Source organism: Peromyscus leucopus, chromosome 5 (genome assembly GCF_004664715.2).
Source record: "Peromyscus leucopus breed LL Stock chromosome 5, UCI_PerLeu_2.1, whole genome shotgun sequence".
In the NCBI taxonomy this organism is placed as follows: Eukaryota; Metazoa; Chordata; class Mammalia; order Rodentia; family Cricetidae; genus Peromyscus; species Peromyscus leucopus.
Window position 1 is genome coordinate 25,945,705 of NC_051067.1, and position 20,405 is coordinate 25,966,109.

Consider the following 20,405-nt stretch of genomic DNA (forward strand, 5'->3'; position numbering starts at 1 on the left):
ACCATGTAAGCTAGGCTGGCAGGCCAGCAAACCCCAGGGACTTACCTATCTCTACTTTCCTGGAGCTGGATTATAAACCAACCATGGGTTCTGGGGATGGAACTCAACATGGCGAGGACTTGACTAAGCTATTTCCCCAGCCATGGGCTTTGAGGTTCTGAGTTTCAGGGCCGAGTACTCTACCACAGTAGTAGGACACATGCTTAGCACACACAAGGCCCTAGGTTCAAAGCCAGTACCATAAAGGAGGGAGAAGGTGCTTTAAAACCTGAATTCCAAAAATTTGTCCAATGGAACGTCATATTAGAAAATGACCGGTTATTTCTAACTTGTAAAAACCAGTGTGTGTAGTGAGTGGTGCACAGCTGTAATCCCAGCACTGGGTGGGCTGAGGCGGAAGGACTGTTATTGGGTTTAAGGCCAGCGTGGGATATACAGCAAAGCACGTATTAGAAAAACAAAAAGAGCTGAACCTCTCTCTCATGTATGGAACTTAAGAGTAAATCTGGTCAAAATTCAATCAATCTTTGTTAACTACTTATTCAAGTAATCTTTTATTTCTGTTTGGAAATGCAATCTTTACCTGGGTTTCAAATGTCCAGGCTACTGTTAATTTAAGTGAAAGACACTTAACACTTAATGCACTGGACCTAACTGATTGTTCTAGATAAAACAGAACACAGTATCCATCAACAAAAAGGAATGTGCTATCAACATACACAGCAGGATCAAAACCAAAAAACGTGAAGCCACCAAGCATGGTGGCACAGCCTATAACCCCAGCACTTGGAAGACTGACACAGGAATTCAAATTCAGAGCCAACCTGGGCTCAAAAACACAAATAAACACCAACACCCCTGTGTCAAAGGGAGAGCTCACACTGGGGCATTGCACTGCCAAAGCTGTAGGAAAGAGAAATCTAACCGACAGTAACAAAACCAGAGCTCTGGTTGCCCCGTGTCGGGTAGAGAAAGCGTATGGCAGGTACAAAACTTCTGGAGGCAGCAGATCACTCCACACCTACGGTGCTTATGCAGACATACACCAGTCACATTTGATGGGATTATTTAAAATAAGCACATTTTAGTGTGTGCACACAGTATTTCAATCCATCAAGACACAAAAATTATAGTAATTTTAATTATCAAATAAAACATAAGTATATATTATTGATATTATTGACAAGCCCAAGTTCCCTTTGACCAACCTCCCAACCCTGTTATCTCTCCCAATTATTTCTATATCTTTTCCCACATATAATTAGGAATTTGGAATGTCTTCTAATAAACCTTTAAAATATAATCATATACATATATATCCATAAGAAATATATAGTACTGTTTTGCACATGGATCTAATGCTAACTTAAATATACCTACCACTTGCAATTCCCCCGTAGCATTACATTTTAAAGATCTATCCATGTGAACACAGATCAAGGCTATTCCTTTTAATGCTAATACAGAAATTTAACCTATGACTAACTACACCATAGTTCATTTAGCCAGGCCATTCCCCCTTCAGAAAGACAATTAGATTGTTTTGCCCTATTACAATGCTCCAGTGTAGTGATAAACAGCAGTTACTGCTATGGTAGAATCTAGCCTAACCTTTAACTTTTTACAATGAGAATGTTTTCATGGATAATTTACCTATTTCAAGTACTGATTTGTAAAAAAAAGAAAACTGATAAATTACCAACACGATGAAACAAATAGTAATAAGAATCTATTAAAATATTAAGGAAAATGTAAACATGTAGGGTACAATTTTGATTCATAGTTTGAAGCATTTATTAATATAATCAGTATTACACAATCATAACAGCCATTTTATCCTATGCAAAGATTATAATTAAAACATCAGCATATTCATTCCATAAGCATAATTAATGCAGTCACATTCTGTTTATATTTTTTGTTTTCTTCTTTTATGACTATGGTGTCTTTCTCCATCCCTGAAATAAATAGGCATAAAATTATAAATGAGACATTTTAATATTAGAGCTTTGTAATAATTCAGCAGTAATATATTTTTAACAGACATAAATTATGGTAAGTTAAAACATGCATTTAGAACTGAACAATACTTTCTTTTGAGACAGTCTCACTACATATCCCCAGCTAGCCTAGAACTCACTCTGTAGATCAGGCTGTCCTTGAACTCAGAGATCCACCTGCCTCTGCCTCCTGAGCACTGAGATTAAAAACATGCATCACCACTTCCAGCTGACAATACTTTAAGAGTAAAAAGGAAAAGTCAAATTACTAAAATTAAGATCAAGATTAAAATACAGGTAAGCAAAATGGGGAGGCTATAAATAGGAAGAAGAAGGGAGATAAATACAAAAGAAAGAAATAAGAGGGCAAAATAACAATAAAGATGTCAAAAAATGCTATAAGGAATCACAGTACTAACTAGCTAATAAAACAAAAACAAAACCATAATACACCTACCTAAGTCTATTTACAAATATATGATTTATATGAAATTTTATCATCTGGGCAGACAATGCTCCCTCCAAGAGCCAAAGACCACTCACTTAACAAAACCCCCAACACCAGGCATGGAAAGCCTTCTTCTGAGTTGTTGGTGAAAACTGCCCAAGAAACTCCCCAAACATGATAGGTTATTGCTATTGTCCTACGTTTTCCCTCAGAGGAAGAAGCTAAGTTCCTATTCCTGAAGACACCATGTTCAGAAGTGGAAGGTAAAGACCTATTACTGAAGGCACCATGTACTTCAGACACAGGGCCCAGAGACCCCTGAGCTGGAACTGACCTGAATGAATCCTTCTCCTTGAAGACTAGCTTTCATAGTCTTCAAGGCACCATGCAAGCTTCCAAAGGAGAGAAGTAACTAACATGCTTATGGACCATAGCAACAACAAGCATGGCATGATAATCCTAAGGTAGCACAAATACCTTGCTGGTAACTAAAAGCTCTCTAATTGGACTTAAGAAAATTAATTAAGTTCAACAAGAGGGAAATCATGCCTGGTACTGGAAACCTAGCCAACTATCCAGGGCTGGTGAAGTCCTAGATTATGGAAGAGAACCTTCAAACCCCCACTTCACTAAACCACCATAACCCTAACTATACTCAAAATATTTGTCCTTATAGCCTCAGTTAAATGTAATCCTCACCCCTCATGACAGAAATTTCTCTTTACATCAGACATGAGACCATTACAGAAAACCACAACTAATCAAAATGTGAAGCTGTGGAGCCTGGTACCAATGGCTACATCTACAAAATACTCCCACACCTCAGGTTCAGGGACACTGCAGAAGAGGGGCTGACAGATTATAAGAGGCAGAGGATCAGGGAGAGACTGTGTCTCCAAGTAATCTCAGAAGCTACACTCCAAGTCTCACTAACGTAAGTACCTAAACAAGACCGGAGCAAGGACAGCAGCAGACATGCCAAAGTGGACTGGGAAAAGCCCAGAAAACTGCAAGGCTACAGAGAACTAAAGGCAACTAAGGAATGCGGAGAGCAGGAGAAACAGTCTTCTGAAAGAGCCATCATTTGGTTATCAATCAGTACCAAGTGGTCAGCTCTGAAAACACAGACAAGTAACACACAGACCAAGCAGGCTATATTTAGGAATGTACGTGCATGTACACATATGCAGGTAACAGCAATTAATGAAAAAAGAGGCCATGAATTTGAAGAGAAAGAGGAGTATATAGGAGCTTGGAGGGAGGAGTGAGGAGGAGGAGGAGAAGATATCTCAAAAGTAAAAGAAAGGGAAAATGGTAAGCAAAATAGGATTATACTTTGGAGGTCTGCTTTAAAATAACTAAATATATGTTAATGTTAGATGACCAGAGAATCCATTTCAAATAAAATATGAACAGTACAAAAAAAGTTAAATTGTCTGACTTCCTTATTCTGGCTGCCATCTCAACTTTCTAGAACTCATTCTATCTTAGGAATGAATGTGTAAATGTCAGCCTTACTCTAAGAAGTACTTCCTGCTCATTCACTGCTTACCCTCTGCTACTTCATATTCACACTGAAGACTTGCAACGTAAGTTTACAGGGACTGATTAGAGATGTCAACTCCGAAAAGAACCAAAGCAGTTTCTACTAGATGGGCAAGAGTTCATTTGTGGGGGTCAGAAGGGGTAACTAAGCAAGCATTTCCTAAGAGAAGAACTAATCACAGTTAGCTTTAGACCTACAGAACGACAGTAAGATCAGCAAAACTGTCAGGCCAACACAAAAAGCTTTACTAGGGTTAGAGAGATGGCTCAAATGTTCACTGCTCTTGCAGAGGACCAGGGTTCAGTTCCCATCATCCAGGTAGCTCACAAGTGCTCATAGCTACAGTTCCAGGGCATCCAATGCCTTCTTCTGGCCTCCACAGGCATCTGCACACACTGGGTGCACATAAGCTCACGCAGGCACACATACATATAGGTAAATAACTTTTTTTTAAATTTTTTTTTTTTTGAGACAATTTGTCTGTGGAACTCAGAGATCCACCTACCTCTGCCTCCCGAGTGCTGGGATTAAAGGCATGTGCCACCACAGCCTGTCAAATTACTTTTTAGAAAAAGATTCACTAATTCTTCTTTACCAGTGGCCCTGGAAAGACACATCATGTGAAAGTCGAGTGTTGAATAGTACTGTCCACAACAAACTTAAGAGCCAGGCATGGTGGTGTACAACTTTAATCTCAGCACCTGGGAGGCAAAGACAGGCGTATCTCTGTGAGTTTGAGACCAGCTTGGTCTACAGAGTGAGTTCTGGGGCAGCCAGAGCTACACAGTGAGACCCTGTCTCAAAAAAAACCAAAAAAAAAAAAAAAAAAAAAAAAACCCCAAAAAAACAAACAAACAATAACAACAACAAGAACACTAAGACAGACACAGACCCTGCCTTCCAGAAGCGAAGACTCTATCAGGGAGAGCCACTAAGTGCAGCAAACAATGACGTGCTAGGTAAGAGTATCTGTCCTCAGACACAGGCTAACAGAATGGATAAAAAAACAGGATCCATCCATATGCTGCATACAAGAAACACACCTTAACTCCAAAGACAGACACTACCTCCGAGTAAAAGGCTGGGAAAAGGTTTTCCAAGCAAATGGACCTAAGAAACAAGCTGGTGTAGCTATCCTAATATCTAATAAAATAGACTTCAAACTAAAATCAATCAAAAGAGACCAGGATGGACATTACATATTCATCACGGGAAAAATCCACCAAGATGAAGTCTCGATTCTAAACATTTATGCTCCAAATACAAAAGCACCCACATTCATAAAAGAAACACTACTAAAGTTTAAAACGCACATCAAACCCCACACATTAGTAGTGGGAGATTTTAGCACACCACTCTCACCAAAAGATAGATCTACCAGACTGAAACTTAACAAAGAAATAAAGGACCTAACAGATGTTATGACTCAAATGGACCTAATAGATATCTACAGAATATTCCATCCTAACACAAAAGAATATACCTTCTTCTCAGCACCCCATGGAACCTTCTCAAAAATTGACCACATGCTTGGACACAAAACAAATCTCAACAGATACAAAAAAATTGGAATAACCTCCTGTATCTTATCAGACCACCATGCCTTAAAGTTAGAACTCAATAACAACAAAAATTATAGAAAACCCACAAACTCATGGAAACTGAATAATGCCCACCTAAAACATCAATGGGTCAAGGAAGAAATAAAGACAGAAATTAAAGAGTTCCTAGAATTCAATGAAAATGAAAGTACAACATACCCAAACTTATGGGACACTATGAAAGCAGTGCTAAGAGGAAAATTCATAGCTCTAAATGCACACATAAAGAAGATGGAGCAATCCCATACCAATGAATTAACAGCACAACTGAAAGCTCTAGAACAAAAAGAAACAAACTCACCCAGGAGAAATAAACGCCAGGAAATAATCAAATTGAGGGCTGAAATCAACAAAATAGAAAACAAGAGAACAATACAAAAAAATCAATGAAACAAAGAGTTGGTTCTTTGAAAAAAATCAACAAGATAGACAAACCACTAGCCAAATTAACCAAAAGGCAAAGAGAGAGCACCCAAATTCACAAAATCAGAAATGAAAAGGGAGACATAACAACAGACAATGAGGAAATCCAGAGAATCATCAGATCATACTTCAAAAACCTGTACTCCACAAAAATGGAAAACCAGGAAGAAATGGACAATTTTCTGGATAAATACCAAATATCAAAATTAAATCAAGACCAGATAAACCATTTAAATAGACCAATAACCCCTAAAGAAATAGAAACAGTCATCAAAAGTCTCCCAACTAAAAAACGCCCAGGACCAGATGGTTTCAGTGCAGAATTCTACCAGACTTTCAAAGAAGAACTAATACCAATCCTCTTCAAAGTGTTCCACACAATAGAAACAGAAGGAACACTACCAAACTCTTTTTATGAGGTTACAATTACCCTGATACCCAAACCACACAAAGATGCAACAAAGAAAGAGAACTACAGACCAATCTCCCTCATGAACATTGATGCAAAAATACTCAACAAAATATTGGCAAACCGAATCCAAGAATACATCAAAACAATCATCCATCACGACCAAGTAGGATTCATCCCAGGGATGCAAGGATGGTTCAACATACGGAAATCAGTCAATGTAATACACCATATAAACAAACTGAAAGAAAAAAACCACATGATCATCTCCCTAGATGCTGAAAAAGCCTTTGACAAAATCCAACACCCCTTCATGATAAAGGTCTTAGAAAGAATAGGAATACAAGGAACATTTCTAAACATAATAAAAGCAATTTATAGCAAGCCAACAGCAAACATCAAATTAAACGGAGAGAAACTCAAAGCGATACCACTAAATTCAGGAACAAGACAAGGCTGTCCACTCTCCCCATATTTATTCAATATAGTACTAGAAGTTCTAGCTAGAGCAATAAGACAACAAAAGGAGATCAAAGGGATACAAATTGGCAAGGAAGAAGTCAAACTTTCACTATTTGCAGATGATATGATAGTATACATAAGTGACCCCAAAAACTCTACCAGGGAACTCCTACAGCTGATAAACTCCTTCAGTAAAGTGGCAGGATACAAGATCAACTCAAAAAAATCAGTAGCCCTCCTATACACAAATGATAAAAGGGCTGAGAAAGAAGTCAGAGAAACATCACCCTTTACAATAGCCACAAATAATATAAAATACCTTGGGATAACACTAACTAAACAAGTGAAAGACCTTTTTGATAAGAACTTTAAATCTCTAAAGAAAGAAATTGAAGAAGATATCAGAAAATGGAAGGATCTCCCATGCTCATGGATAGGTAGGATTAACATAGTAAAAATGGCAATCTTACCAAAAGCAAGCTACAGATTCAATGCAATCCCCATCAAAATCCCAACACAATTCTTCACAGACTTGGAAAGAAAAATACTCAACTTTATATGGAAAAACAAAAGACCCAGGATAGCTAAAAGAATCCTATACGATAAAGCAACCCTTGGAGGCATCACCATCCCAGACCTCAAACTCTACTATAGAGCTATAGTAATAAAAACAGCTTGGTACTGGTATAAAAACCGACATACGGACCAATGGAATCGAATTGAAGACCCTGACATTAATCCATGCACATATGAACACCTGGTTTTTGACAAAGGAGCCAAAACTATACAATGGAACAAAGAAAGTATCTTCAACAAATGGTGCTGGCATAACTGGATGTCAATATGTAAAAGATTACAAATAGATCCATATCTGTCACCATGCACAAAACTCAAGTCCAAGTGGATCAAAGACCTAAACATAAATCCAGTTACACTAAACTTAATAGAAAATAGGAAGCACTCTTGAACGCATTGGCACCAGAGACCATTTCCTAAATAAAACACCGACAGCACAGACCCTGAGCACAACCATTAATAAATGGGACCTCTCAAAACTGAGAAGCTTTTGCAGGGCAAAAGACACAGTCAATAAGACAAAAAGACAGCCAACAGATTGGGAGAAGATCTTCACCAACCCCACATCTGACAGAGGATTGATCTCCACAATATATAAAGAACTCAAGAAACTAGACATCAAAGCACTGAACAGCCCAATTAAAAAATGGGCTAAAGGGCTAAACAGAGAATTCACAAAACAAGAACTACAAATGGCTGAAAGACATTTAAAGAAATGCTCAACATCCTTAATCATCAGAGAAATGCAAATCAAAACGACTCTGAGATACCACCTTACACCTGTTAGAATGGCTAAGATCAAAAACACCAATGACAACCAATGTTGGAGAGGATGTGGAGCAAAGGGAACACACCTCCACTATTGGTGGGAATGTAAACTTGTACAACCACTGTGGAAATCAGTATGGCGGTTTCTCAGAAAATTAGGAATCGAACTACCTCAAGACCCAGCCATCCCACTCTTGGGCATATACCCAAAGAATGCTGATTCATACCATAAAGATACATGCTCAGCTATGTTCATAGCAGCACTATTTGTAATAGCCAGAACCTGGAAACAACCTAGATGCCCATCAACGGAAGAATGGATGGAAAAAATGTGGTACATATACACAATGGAGTACTACTCAGCAGAGAAAAACAATGAAAGCATGAAATTTGCAGGCAAATGGATGGAACTAGAAAAAATCATCCTGAGTGAGGTAACCCAAACCCAGAAAGACAGTTATGGTATGTACTCACTCATTGGTGGATTCTAGATATAAAATGAACAATCAGACCACAACCCATAGAACCATAGAGGCTATATATATAGCATGGAGGTCCCTAGGACGACTGTGGCATATAATAAATTTCAGTTTTACTCAATTATTGAAAAAAAATAGCCAAATGAATGGAAACACATGAACTATGAACCAAAGGCTGAGGGGCTCCCAGCTGGATCAGGCCCTCTGAATAGGTGAGACAGTTGATTGGCTTGATCAGTTTGGGAGGCATCTAGGCAGTGGGACCAAGTCCTGTGCTCATTCCATGAGTTGGCTGTCTGAAACCTGGAACTTATGCAGGGACACTTGGCTTAGTCTGGGAGGAAGGGACTGGACCTCCCTGGACTGAGTCTACCAAGTTGATCACAGTCCTCGGGGGAGGACTTGTCCTGGAGGAGGTGGGAATGGAGGGTGGGCTGGGGGTAAGGGGAGGGCGTGGGAGGGGGGAGAATAGGGGAACCCATGGCTGATATGTAGAACTGAATGATATTGTAAAATAAAAAATATATATCAAAAAAAAAAAAAAAAAAGAGTATCTGCCCTCTCTGCTTGAGTAAAAGAGGGCTCAGGAAAAGATAAGTCTGCCAAGCAAGCCTTTAAAAAAAAAATAGGCAGAAGGACACAGTGCAAAATGGCGTAGATAGGGATGAGAACTCAAGTCAGGCTGCCCAGGGCAGACTCTGCACTCCACAGGGTCAGTGGAAAGTACAAGAAACAAGCAGAAACTGATCCTAAGTGCTGAAACCATTCCAAGCAATGTGAATTTTGCTGCTGCTGAGTTTTAAGAGAATTCACTTGGCAGCACAGGAGAAATGGATTCACAAAGGGTAAGTTTAGAGACACCTACAGCAACTCAAAAGACAACCGCTATTCTCTGGTCTAGACAGACAGCAACAGGAACAGTAGGAGGCCCACGGCCGCACGGACAGGAATTTGGACCTGACCAGATGGGAAGCATTAAGGACCACCTGATTTCCGGCTTAAGTAAATTTGAGAGGGCTATTCCACCAACCTGGACAGGAATACTAGGGAAGGAGGACAGACTGAGAAACAGTTTAGTTAGAGCCCTGGTGAATGTGACACCCAGGAGGATGCCCCGTAAGCAGCTGGCATACAAGATTAGATATTTAAAATTTATTATTTAAAAATTAATTCATGTCTTCTAGTTATCAAAATTATACTACCAAGGGTAAAATTGACTGATATAGATTGGAATGTCTCTGACTCTAAAAATATTTCATCTGGAGAATTAGCATGAAGAATGAGAAACATGAGAGGACAATACAAACAGAAGAAAGGTCTAAGCAGGTATTGTACCACTGCCTTATCCAGACATTACTTTCATATGTCAGGTTAAGAAGTGATTTAAAAAAAAAAAAGAGGGAGCACCAAGATGGTCACCTGGTGATGCAAGTCTATAATCCAGCCTACGTGGCAGGCAGAGGCAAGAAGATCACAAGTTCAAGTCCTGCCTGGGTAACATGGTAAGGTTCTGTCTCAAAACTTTAAAAAAATATAGAAAAGGACTGAAGTTACAGCTCAGTAGTAGAGCGCTTGGCCTACTATTCATCAGTCTCTAGGTTTAATTTCCAAAACCACAAAGAAAAGGGATTGGGGGAAAGCAATGTTTTATCACACACACAGAACTAGGAACTACGACTCTACGGGGGTAGACTGAACTGAGCAATGGTGAGTCTGAAAGAGTCCATTAATTCCTCCCCTACCTTATCTTATTCCTACAGTCGATTTTCCTGCATTCTACAACAAAGTCAACAATGCTGGACAAAGACAACAATGATGTCAGGGGTAGACAGACTCACCTCTCTTTCCTTCTTCTTGACTCAGGATTTTTGTCCTTATTTCTTTTTCGTTTGTGTGGACTTCTACTCCGAGCCCTTCTATGTCGTGAATTTTCCATATCCAAATAACTTCCACCAGACTGTCGTGAATCTACCGAAGCTGATCGCCTCTCTTCATTCCTGCAGCACGGAAAGGAACAGCCATCAGCTCCTTTCACCAATGGCCTCCATTGCACACACAGACCATCGACCTAATGTATAACATTCTGTATCATACCAAAGGCAGCTAGCGTGTAAATAAATAAGCATAATTTTATATTCCACAAAGGTAGCAACTGAACAAACAGCCCCTATAATATAACTTATTTATAACTATTTCCCTAATATGGTTGTTCATCCCTACACATGGCAACGTCACAGCGCTAAGTACAATAATTCTGAGCACTGACAATAAACAAGCACCAGTGAATCACAGTATGTTACTAAGAGTCTTGGAAATGCTACGGTTTAATAGTACATATAGAAGATTCTTTAAAAAGATACTACTTTAAGCCAGACATAGTGCTGCACACCCACAATTTATAGCACATGAAAGGCATACTACATAGCAAGTGCATGGCCCTGGGTTGAATACAAACAGAAAATTAAATAAGCAAATGCTTCATTAGTAAAGACAATGACACACTTTTCAGCACCATCTTCTGCTCTTTCCTGTTCTTCTTGCCAGTGGTTACTGAGTTCTTCCATGTGTACCTTTATCACATCTCGAATTACCTTGGAAGAAGCAAAAAACAAATGTCAGATAAGGAAGTTTTTCTAAAACTTAAGATCATAAAACCAGAAAAATAGAGGCTGGAGAGATGGCTCAGGGTTAAAAGCATCTGTTGCTCTTCCAGAAGACCAAGTTTGGTTGCCAGCATCCATGTGGTGTGGTTCACAACCAACCACCTATAACTGAAGATTTGGGGATCTAATGCCCTCTTCTGGCCTCCTTGGGCACTGGCACTCATGTGCATATAACCACACACATACATGTAATTAAAAATAAAATTATTTAGAAAAATCTCTGTAGTGGTATTTGCTCTATCCATGACCTTGAGCTATACAGCCTGAAAGAGGTAGTGCTTCTTGCCTTTGTACGTGACCTCTTTAAAAGAAAAAAAAATGGGGAGGGGTTATGTGTTTCCTTCATCCTGGCGTGATCGGATAGCCAGGTGCATTTGCTCCCAGACATAACAGAGGACAACTTCAGCTGTTTACTTGGTTCTGTGTTCGTGAGTTTATTTTCTCAGTTTATATCTCAATAAATCCCTATTACCCATTAAATAGACTCATGTGGATTGATTGACCTTAACAAATCTCTGCTTGTCATCACTCAAAAATTTACTAAGGGCTATGATATAATGGACTATGAGATGCATGTGTTTAGGAACTATAAAAAAGGCATTGGTCACACTAGTGAATAAATGGTAGATGGCAGCATTATTTCAATATTAAATTTGAAGTTGGAGCTATGTTATGACTATGTAAGAAAACAGCCTTATTCTCTGGAAACACACACATACTACTTTGGGATAAAGAATCATGATGTATGGAACGTACTCTTGAATAATTAAAGGAAAAAATGTACAGATAAGTAAAAGAAGTACAGAAAGGAAAAATGGTGGCTGGGTGGCTATGCCTATAATCCCAGTACTGAAGGAATTCTAGAATACCTGGGCTATGGGGTGAAACACTGTCAAGAAAGGGCAAGTGGATAAAAAGAGGAGAGTAATGGAATACATGGGACATGAAGACAGAAGGAGGGACCACTTGAGGTGAGGGAGGGGACAGCAGAGGTGGGCAGGGACCACAGAAGACAATGAGGAGTTTATAAACAAGGACAAAGAATAATGGTACATGTACATGAAAACATCATCAGAATGAAACCCATCACGTGACAAGTAAATTTTTTAAAAATGAAAAAAAGAATGAAGGAACAAAAAGGAAGGGAGTGAATGGAAACAGTGAGTACACAAGACACAACACCCATGATGTAAAGTTGTGCAGAATTCTTACTGCTGTTCCTAGCTCCATAACTTCTGGAGGAGAACATCTGCACATGATTTTTAAACCTTATAATTAAACCAAGATGAAAGACAGAGTGTGAAATATGAGTTACTTCACAGATGCTCTCCCAAAGAGTCAAGTCCCTAAGCTTTGATGAGAACCACTTGAAAGTTTCTTTTCTATCTTTTCCACACTATCAAACACAGGACTAGTCAGGGAAGACAGATAAAACAAAACAGAGCTCATACTTCTCTCCTGCCTACTAAGGAAATGTTTCACAGTATAGGAAATAGGGGCAATTACCAAAGAAAGACACTACAGAGTCAGGTGTAGTAGCACATTTCTTTAATCCCAGCACTTGGGAGAGAAAGAGGCAGGTGGATCTCTGTGAGTTCAAGGACAGCTAGGACTACACAGGAAACCCTGTCTCAAAAAACAAAGAGAAAGCCACCACAGTTCATACCTGACTGCAATTTTCCCCTCCATCAGAGAAACTTTCAATAGTTCCAAAAGCTAAACACAGAACAATGTCAACTTTCAGTAAAGCTTGGGAGCCCTCCATGATTTTAGGACAGCACACAGTGCCTTAGTGAGCACACTAGGCAGTTTTCATGGAACCCTAAGCTCCAGCCATCCCCAAGACACTCAACATTGGTTTTTTTATATGAGCCACACACACCAGCAGTCCTTTCCAGTTCTAGTGCCTCTTAAGCAGCCTTACTAGACTACTTTTTGATAGCTCTCCTGGAGCTCACTGAAGCCCACTGTGGTGGTTTGAATGAAAACGGCTCCCACACAATCATTAGATGTGTAGTCTTGCTGGAGAAAGTGTGTCACTGCGGGTGGGCTCGGAGTCTCAGAAGCTCAAGACAGGCACAGTGTCACTCTCTTCTCCAGACGTAGAACTCTCAGCAGCTTCTCCAGCACCAGGTCTGCCTGCACGCTGCCATGCTTCCTCCCACGATGATAATGGACTGAACCTCTGAACTGTAAGCCACCCCCAATTAAATGTCTTCCTTTGTAAGAGTTGTCATGGTCATGGTGTCTCTACATAGCAACAGAAACCTTAGCTTAGACACCTAGGTCAGACCTAGCACAGGTCTGCCACACAGGAAAAAGTCAGGAGTTTCCTTAAGCTTCCTTACTTCCCTTTTCCCTTAGAGCTATGGCCTCTAAGACCTCACACCAATCCAGCCTTTGAAGAACCATTATCCCCCATACTTCAGCACTCACACAATCTGTAACGTTTCACTTACAGCAAGCATTCAAAGCTCAGATACCTTGTTGTCATCACCTTTGCACACCCTACAGCAGTGTGCTAGGCATAGCTATAATATGTAATTTTTTGCTGAAACTTGTCAAAATTCAGGTTCTAGTCCACAGCAAACAAAAAGTATGCAAGGCATGAAATGGAAGCTAGAAGAGGTTAAAATACAAACAAAGCCAGAAGAAGGGGAAAATTATCAAGTGTAGGGGCAGGAGGTAGATAGTTAAGGAACATAAACTCCTATACTGAGCTGTTTACTTGAGTATGTTTAAGTATTTCCATAAGAAAAGGTCAATCCTGAGCTAGTGGGAGCTCACAGACTCTAGACCCACAGCTAGAGAGCCTGCATGGGATCAACCTAGGCCCTCTGCATGTGAGTGACAGTTGTATAGCTTGGCCTGTTTGTGGGGCCAAAGCAGTGGGATCTGGACCTGTCCCTCAGGTATGAGCTGGCTTTTTGGAACCTATTCCCCATGCTGGGATGCCTTTCCCAGGCTTGATGTAGGGGGAGGAGCTTGGTCCTGCCTCATCTTGATATGTCATGCTTTGTTGACTCCCAAGGGAGGTCTGCCTCTTTCTGAATGGAGGAGGGGAAACTATGATTGGTATGTAAAATAAATGAAAACATTTAGTAAGTAACTAAATAATTTAATTCATTTAGCAAAAAAAAAAAGAAAGGGAGGAAGGAAGGGAGGGAGGGAGGGAGGAAGGAAAAAAGGAAGGAAGGAAGGGAGGAAGGAAGAAAAGGTCAATCATAAAATGATAGAGAATACCAGTATTAACATGATTCCAAAGATATGAGACCAGAGGGGACCTAGTGAAGAACCAAGTATTTGAGGACCTATAAGCACCATACAATTCCAGACTTTTCCTGGGATAGGCAAGTCTAAAATACATCCTAATTATAAAAAGGACTGTATTGCAAGGTTGGGTGTGTGGCAAAGTGTTATTCAATGAACCAGCGACAGCTCAGAAGCAGCCAGTACACTGTGGACGTGGATGAGTGGCCCTCACACCCACTTGAGACTCAAAATGGCAGAAGAGCATTTCATGTAAAGCAGCATCATGTGTCAGGGCACGGCGGTAAGAATATGTGTCACCAGAAAGCTTCAGAGACATGTTGGACAAAAGTAAAATAAAATACTGACAAAATGAGGCTAGAATGTAAAAACTTTGAAATCAGGGAAGAAATCGTATAGAACAATCAGAGTTTAATATGGGAACTGGGTCTGGGTAGATTAATTTATATATCAAAAATGTCATCAATTTTCCCCCAATAAATGACACCTAAAACTTAATCTTGGTATCTATCACAGAGAGACTGATTTACAGTAGACATCAGGACATTTCCCAGCAGGCATGGCTCTCATGAATTTAAGCCCAGCACTCAGGAGGCTGGAAGAAGACTGCTGAGAAGTTCATCGGAGGCTGGAAAGGGTGCTAAGAACATTGGCTGCACTTCAAAAGAACCCAGGTTCAATTCCCAGCACCCTTTCTCCTGGCCTATATGGGCACCTAAACATACATAATGCACATACACACACACACACACACACACACACACACACACACACACACACACACACACACTCAGACATACACATAGAATAAAAAAATAAATAAAATCTAAAACTTTTTAAATAAAAAAGCTCAAATAACTCATGCAAATCAACAACAAACAGCAGAGTCAAAACTCAAGCAAAGGACCATGGTGGCTCACGCCTTTAATTCCAGCATTCAGGAAGTAGAAGCAGGAGGATCTGTGATTCAAGACCAGCCTGGTCTATGTATCAAGTTCCAGGACAGTCTTGACTCATTCACCACCCTCTCTCAAGCCAAGGGCAGGTGAAAGCCCAAATGTATATATACTCTCATGACAGCACAGAACCACTTTCTCAAAAAGAAGTGTCATTAAAAGGTTACACAACCATCACAGATGATATGAGTGCCCATAAAAGCCTCTGCCTGGCAAAGAGGTGGGCCTGAGAACATGGGGCAAGTACAAACTGGGTGTGGTATTCTGAGGACACTTCAGGAAAACCTCCAAGGGCATAAAACAGACTTAGAAAACTGGGAAATTTTTATTCTCACACAAGCCCTACAAAATTATGTGAAACTTACCTCAGTATATGACTTTTTGGTTATATGAACATTCTTGGCTCTATAGGATTGGCGTCTTCTTTTATAATCTCTCACTTCTGCCAGGATTTCCAGGTAAGATTTTGGACTTTTCCGGCTATTATCTAATGAAAGAAACCAAACCTGAGTCCTTTGCAAGAGCATTGCAAGCTCATAACCCAGTTTTAATTAAGAAGTTATAGTTAGGAATATAGTTAGGAATAATTCCATTCAGTATGTTTCAAGGTAACACACAAAAAGGTTCAAAATATTCTACATTATGTACACAAATAGGCTATTTTTTAGTCACCCCCCCCTTTTTTTTTACCCATTAGGTAAACATAGAATTGTTCAAGTTCACAGATTACACACAAGTAGCATTCTTATAGGTGGAACTATTTAAAGTAGAAGTCAGAGTAAAACTCCTTTTATAAGCAAAATCATTATTGATAATGTTAATATGAGATGATACAAAACCACCTTACCCCAGATCAAGTGGCACAAAAATGAAATCACTCTACTAACACTCATGAGACAGAATAAGAAATGTAAAGAATGATATTCATCTTAAACCTTGATTGACTTTGGCAGCCAAGTCTACAAACAGATCACTGTCGTTTTCAATGACTTGAGAACCAGATCGCTTTTTCTTTGTCTCCTCAATGACAAAATCATAAAGGGCAAGACGATCTGCTTGGGTAAGGTCACAAACAGATCGTTTGTGATTCAGAGGAACTTCAACAGGCACTGAAGAATACATTCCTAAGATAAAAGAAGACAAAAGTAAATGATGGATCATGTGGAATTATACTTTAAATATGTTTAAATATTTAAATAATAATGCAATATTAACATAAGCTACTTTTTTACAACAAAGAAAAAGGATGCAGTAAATGGTAATGTTCATGGATGTCTGCAATTCTCCTCAAACAAGGTTAAGATGGGGTCCATGAAACCAGGCAGTAATAACCACAGGAAATGACTTGCTCATCAGAAAGCCTGTTTTCCCTTCATGATGAGGTCTTGCCATGTTTGCCAGGCCGATGCAGACTGTAGCTTCAAGGGATTCTCCTGTTTCAGCTTCCCAAGTAGCTAGGACTACAGGCACAAGCCACAAGAACAGGCCAAGAAAGCCTTTGTATAATTTAAATACAACCTCTATTACAAAAGTATGAATTACTTCTGTTATATGCTCTTTTTTCTCATAAAAGCTGAAAATATTTTTAATAGGCAATGTACATTTTTAGTCCTTCTGAAAACAAATTAAGGGGCTATGAATATGTAAAAAAACTCATATGCAACATTAAGATAGACGTTCAATATTCAAGTTCATTACATCTGTGCAAGGACTAGAGTAGGGAATAAAAAAAATGTTTAAATTAAGCCAAGTATGGTGGCACACTGGCAATCCTAGCTCTCAGGAGATGGGAAGATCACAGACAGGACTACAAAGCAAGAGGTCAACCTGTGCTACACAGTGAGACTGTTTTACAGTAGAAACCCTAAACTTCCTAAGACCAGGACAAGATTATACACTAGTTTCACTTTACGAAAGAGGAAGTATGCTGTCTTAACTAAATCAAATAGAAAAGGTAACAACAGCAGTGCACCTAATAGTTATGATCATTCTAAAATCTGCTCATAAACGAACAATAAATAAATACAATACCTTGATGTGATGTATTAAAACATCGAAGAAAAAATTTGTTTTGAGATTCAAATGGTCTCAAAGAAATAAAATGATTGTAACTGTAAACAAAGCAGTTTCAAACAAGTCTTCCTACTGCAAACAGAACATCACTACTAAAGGAATGCTAATGTCTGCAAGGTCATCCTAAAGGAGTTAACAGTGGCTCTCCCCCAGACGTAATTAACATCTTGGCTAAGAGGCAAAAGAAGAATTCAAATAAGAGCATACTAAAAACTAAGCATATTAAAAATAGAAAGACAAAAAAAGAAATGACTTCACACTTCTCCACAAGCTAAGGAGGACACAGTGGTACTGAGGCTGTGGTTGAACAGATGCAGACGATCACACCTGGACATTGTTACAAGGGGTTGAAAATGAGTGGGAAAGGAGGACTCCCTCTGATGCTGAGGAACTATCAAAAGACTTTATGTAGCCAGGTGTTAAACATAACACACACTATAAAACCGGCTTCGGCAAGCCTGATTCCTTTGAATATCAGCTATAAACATCTGAGAGGAAAAATACAAAATTTAGAAAACAGTATAGTAATCAAGCTCAAAGTTCTTTTATTAATTAATCTTAAATGTCTTTATGATAGAAACTAATACTTAAACTTATTAAAATTCAATCAGAATTCCAAACCAAGACTTCTAAGAGTGACAGTTATTGAGAAAAAGTCAGAAGTTCAGTGATACTTTTAAAAGGATATCATTTGCAAAAAGGATACTGCATATCTTTAAATAAGGAGTACATTCAGGTTCCTAATTCCTCTTTATACTCACCCCAATTACTGAAAAAGAAAAAGTACAGAAAAGGTTAAGCAACAAACTACATTTCAAATCTCTCAAAACAGCTATTTTTGATTTAAAAAAAAGATAAACACACTTAAGCAAGCTTCATTTATAGGAGTGTAAATTTTCAAACTAAGTTTCCCTATTTGGTTTATGTGCTGTAATTTCCATAAGTCTGTGTCCTCTTTTTGAATTTTTAAAATTGTGGTAAATACATGAAACACAATCCATCCTTCTGATCAGTTTGACTTACACGGTTCAGAACACTGGACCAGACTTCACTCTCTGCACTCACCACCTCTTCTCACCTCCAGAACTCTCATCACTTCAAACCAGACTTAAGTTTACCTGAATGCACAGTCCTCCTGGCTGGCACTTGCCATCCCGGGAAAACTTACCCATGGCACATGTATTTTAGTAAAAGGAATGGTCTCGGCGTGGCACTCACAACTGCACAGAGCACCCACACAGAGACAATCCCTAGCATTAGATAAAAAGAAAACCAAGGCCCATGGGAGAAAACTAACTTGCCCAAATGGTCCTCCAAGGTTCTTCTATAAGACACTGATAGCAAATCATGGCCATGTCTCAAATATGTGTCATGAAACTTAGAGCAACGTGAATGCTTAATATTAGAGAAAAAAAGATAAACCACTAAATATAAAATTACAATTTATGATCAAAATTAATCTTTGTTATAAACCAGTCAAAATAGGTGCACAAGAAAGTAAACACCTAGGCCTAGGCTTTCCACATCACATGGAGGTCAGCAGAACTTAGGTCTGACTGATGCAACAGGCACAATGAAAACACACATTTGCTGCCAAAAGATTTCCGTTCTGGTGCATCTTAAACTATTAATAAGATGAGGAAATGCATATTGCTTCATGTTCACATAAACAAATCAGTAAGAAGGTAGTTAAAGAGATTCTTGTCCTCATGTCAAAAATGCGAAAATATCTAAGACATAAGTGGACCACAAAGATAATTCTGATAAAAAAAATATAGAACCCTTCATAGGAGTTAAACACATTTTTAAAAGAGGATTACAGATCACATAGTTATTCAAAGCAATCAACCCTAAGATAAAATTCAAAGTCAAATAAGTCTCTCTACTCTAAGTTCAAAGTAATTCTTAGATGCCCTAAATTCAATGCCCAGCACTACAAAAAAAATAAATAAATAAATAAATAAAATAAAAAACCCAAAATAATTCTGTTTCTGTGATGAATTGAGCTCAATGTTAAATTGTACTGTCTAGTTCTATAAATCCATACCCTGTGACCTTTTCTAAATCACTTACTTACATAAAACTCACTAACACTCTCTGCACATTATTTTTTTCTTGGACAGTATGTCTGCCAATTACTGTAGTACTTGCCATGTCTATTCTCAAGATAAGACAACTGTTCCACTACACAGAAGAACAAAATCTCACAAGTTACTTCTTTAGACTAACAAACAATGAATGATGAGCAGCATTAGCAGGTGCATGTGTGTGCAGTGTGATGTTCTCACAATGATGTAATACATATGGACATCAAAAGAGCCACAGTCCACAACTTTCACTACATGCAGATCGGTTCTAGCCCTCTCAGTTGAGAGCCTGTGACAGAAGTCAGAACTCCATTCTGGAGGCAGCCTTGCTGCTGCTGCCCAGCAAGGATGAGTTTCGTCCCGTTGTGTTTCTTCACCTACTAAAACACTTCTCCAACACTGCAAAAGGTTTCTGGGGAAAAGAAATGAAACATGCAAAAGAGCTCTGGGATAAAGGAGTTTTAAATAAAAGGATTAGTTGGATGTGTGGAATCAAACACACCTGGAACTCCAGCATTCAGAAGGGAGGCTGAGGTAAGCATGGTCAGAATGAGGGGCCTCGGCCAGAGACCAAGTCTCAAAGAAACAAAGGGAGGAAGTGCAGAAGGGAGAATCTTAATAAAGAACAAAACACCCAAGGCTTT

General features: G+C 39.0%; 1 protein-coding gene across 1 annotated transcript in view; it reads right to left on the reverse strand.

Annotated features, from left to right (window-relative positions):
* Positions 1-1,103: 1,103 nt before the first annotated feature.
* Snrnp48 (small nuclear ribonucleoprotein U11/U12 subunit 48) overlaps positions 1,104-20,405 on the reverse strand; it is a 28,567-nt gene continuing 9,265 nt past the window's right edge. The window contains exons 5-9 of the mRNA XM_028894721.2: positions 16,537-16,725; positions 15,967-16,088; positions 11,215-11,303; positions 10,551-10,709; positions 1,104-1,958 (exon numbers count right to left, since the gene is read on the reverse strand). Coding sequence (XP_028750554.1) covers positions 1,910-1,958; positions 10,551-10,709; positions 11,215-11,303; positions 15,967-16,088; positions 16,537-16,725 — 608 coding nt within the window. The 3' untranslated portion in view covers positions 1,104-1,909. The remainder of the gene's footprint in view (positions 1,959-10,550; positions 10,710-11,214; positions 11,304-15,966; positions 16,089-16,536; positions 16,726-20,405) is intronic.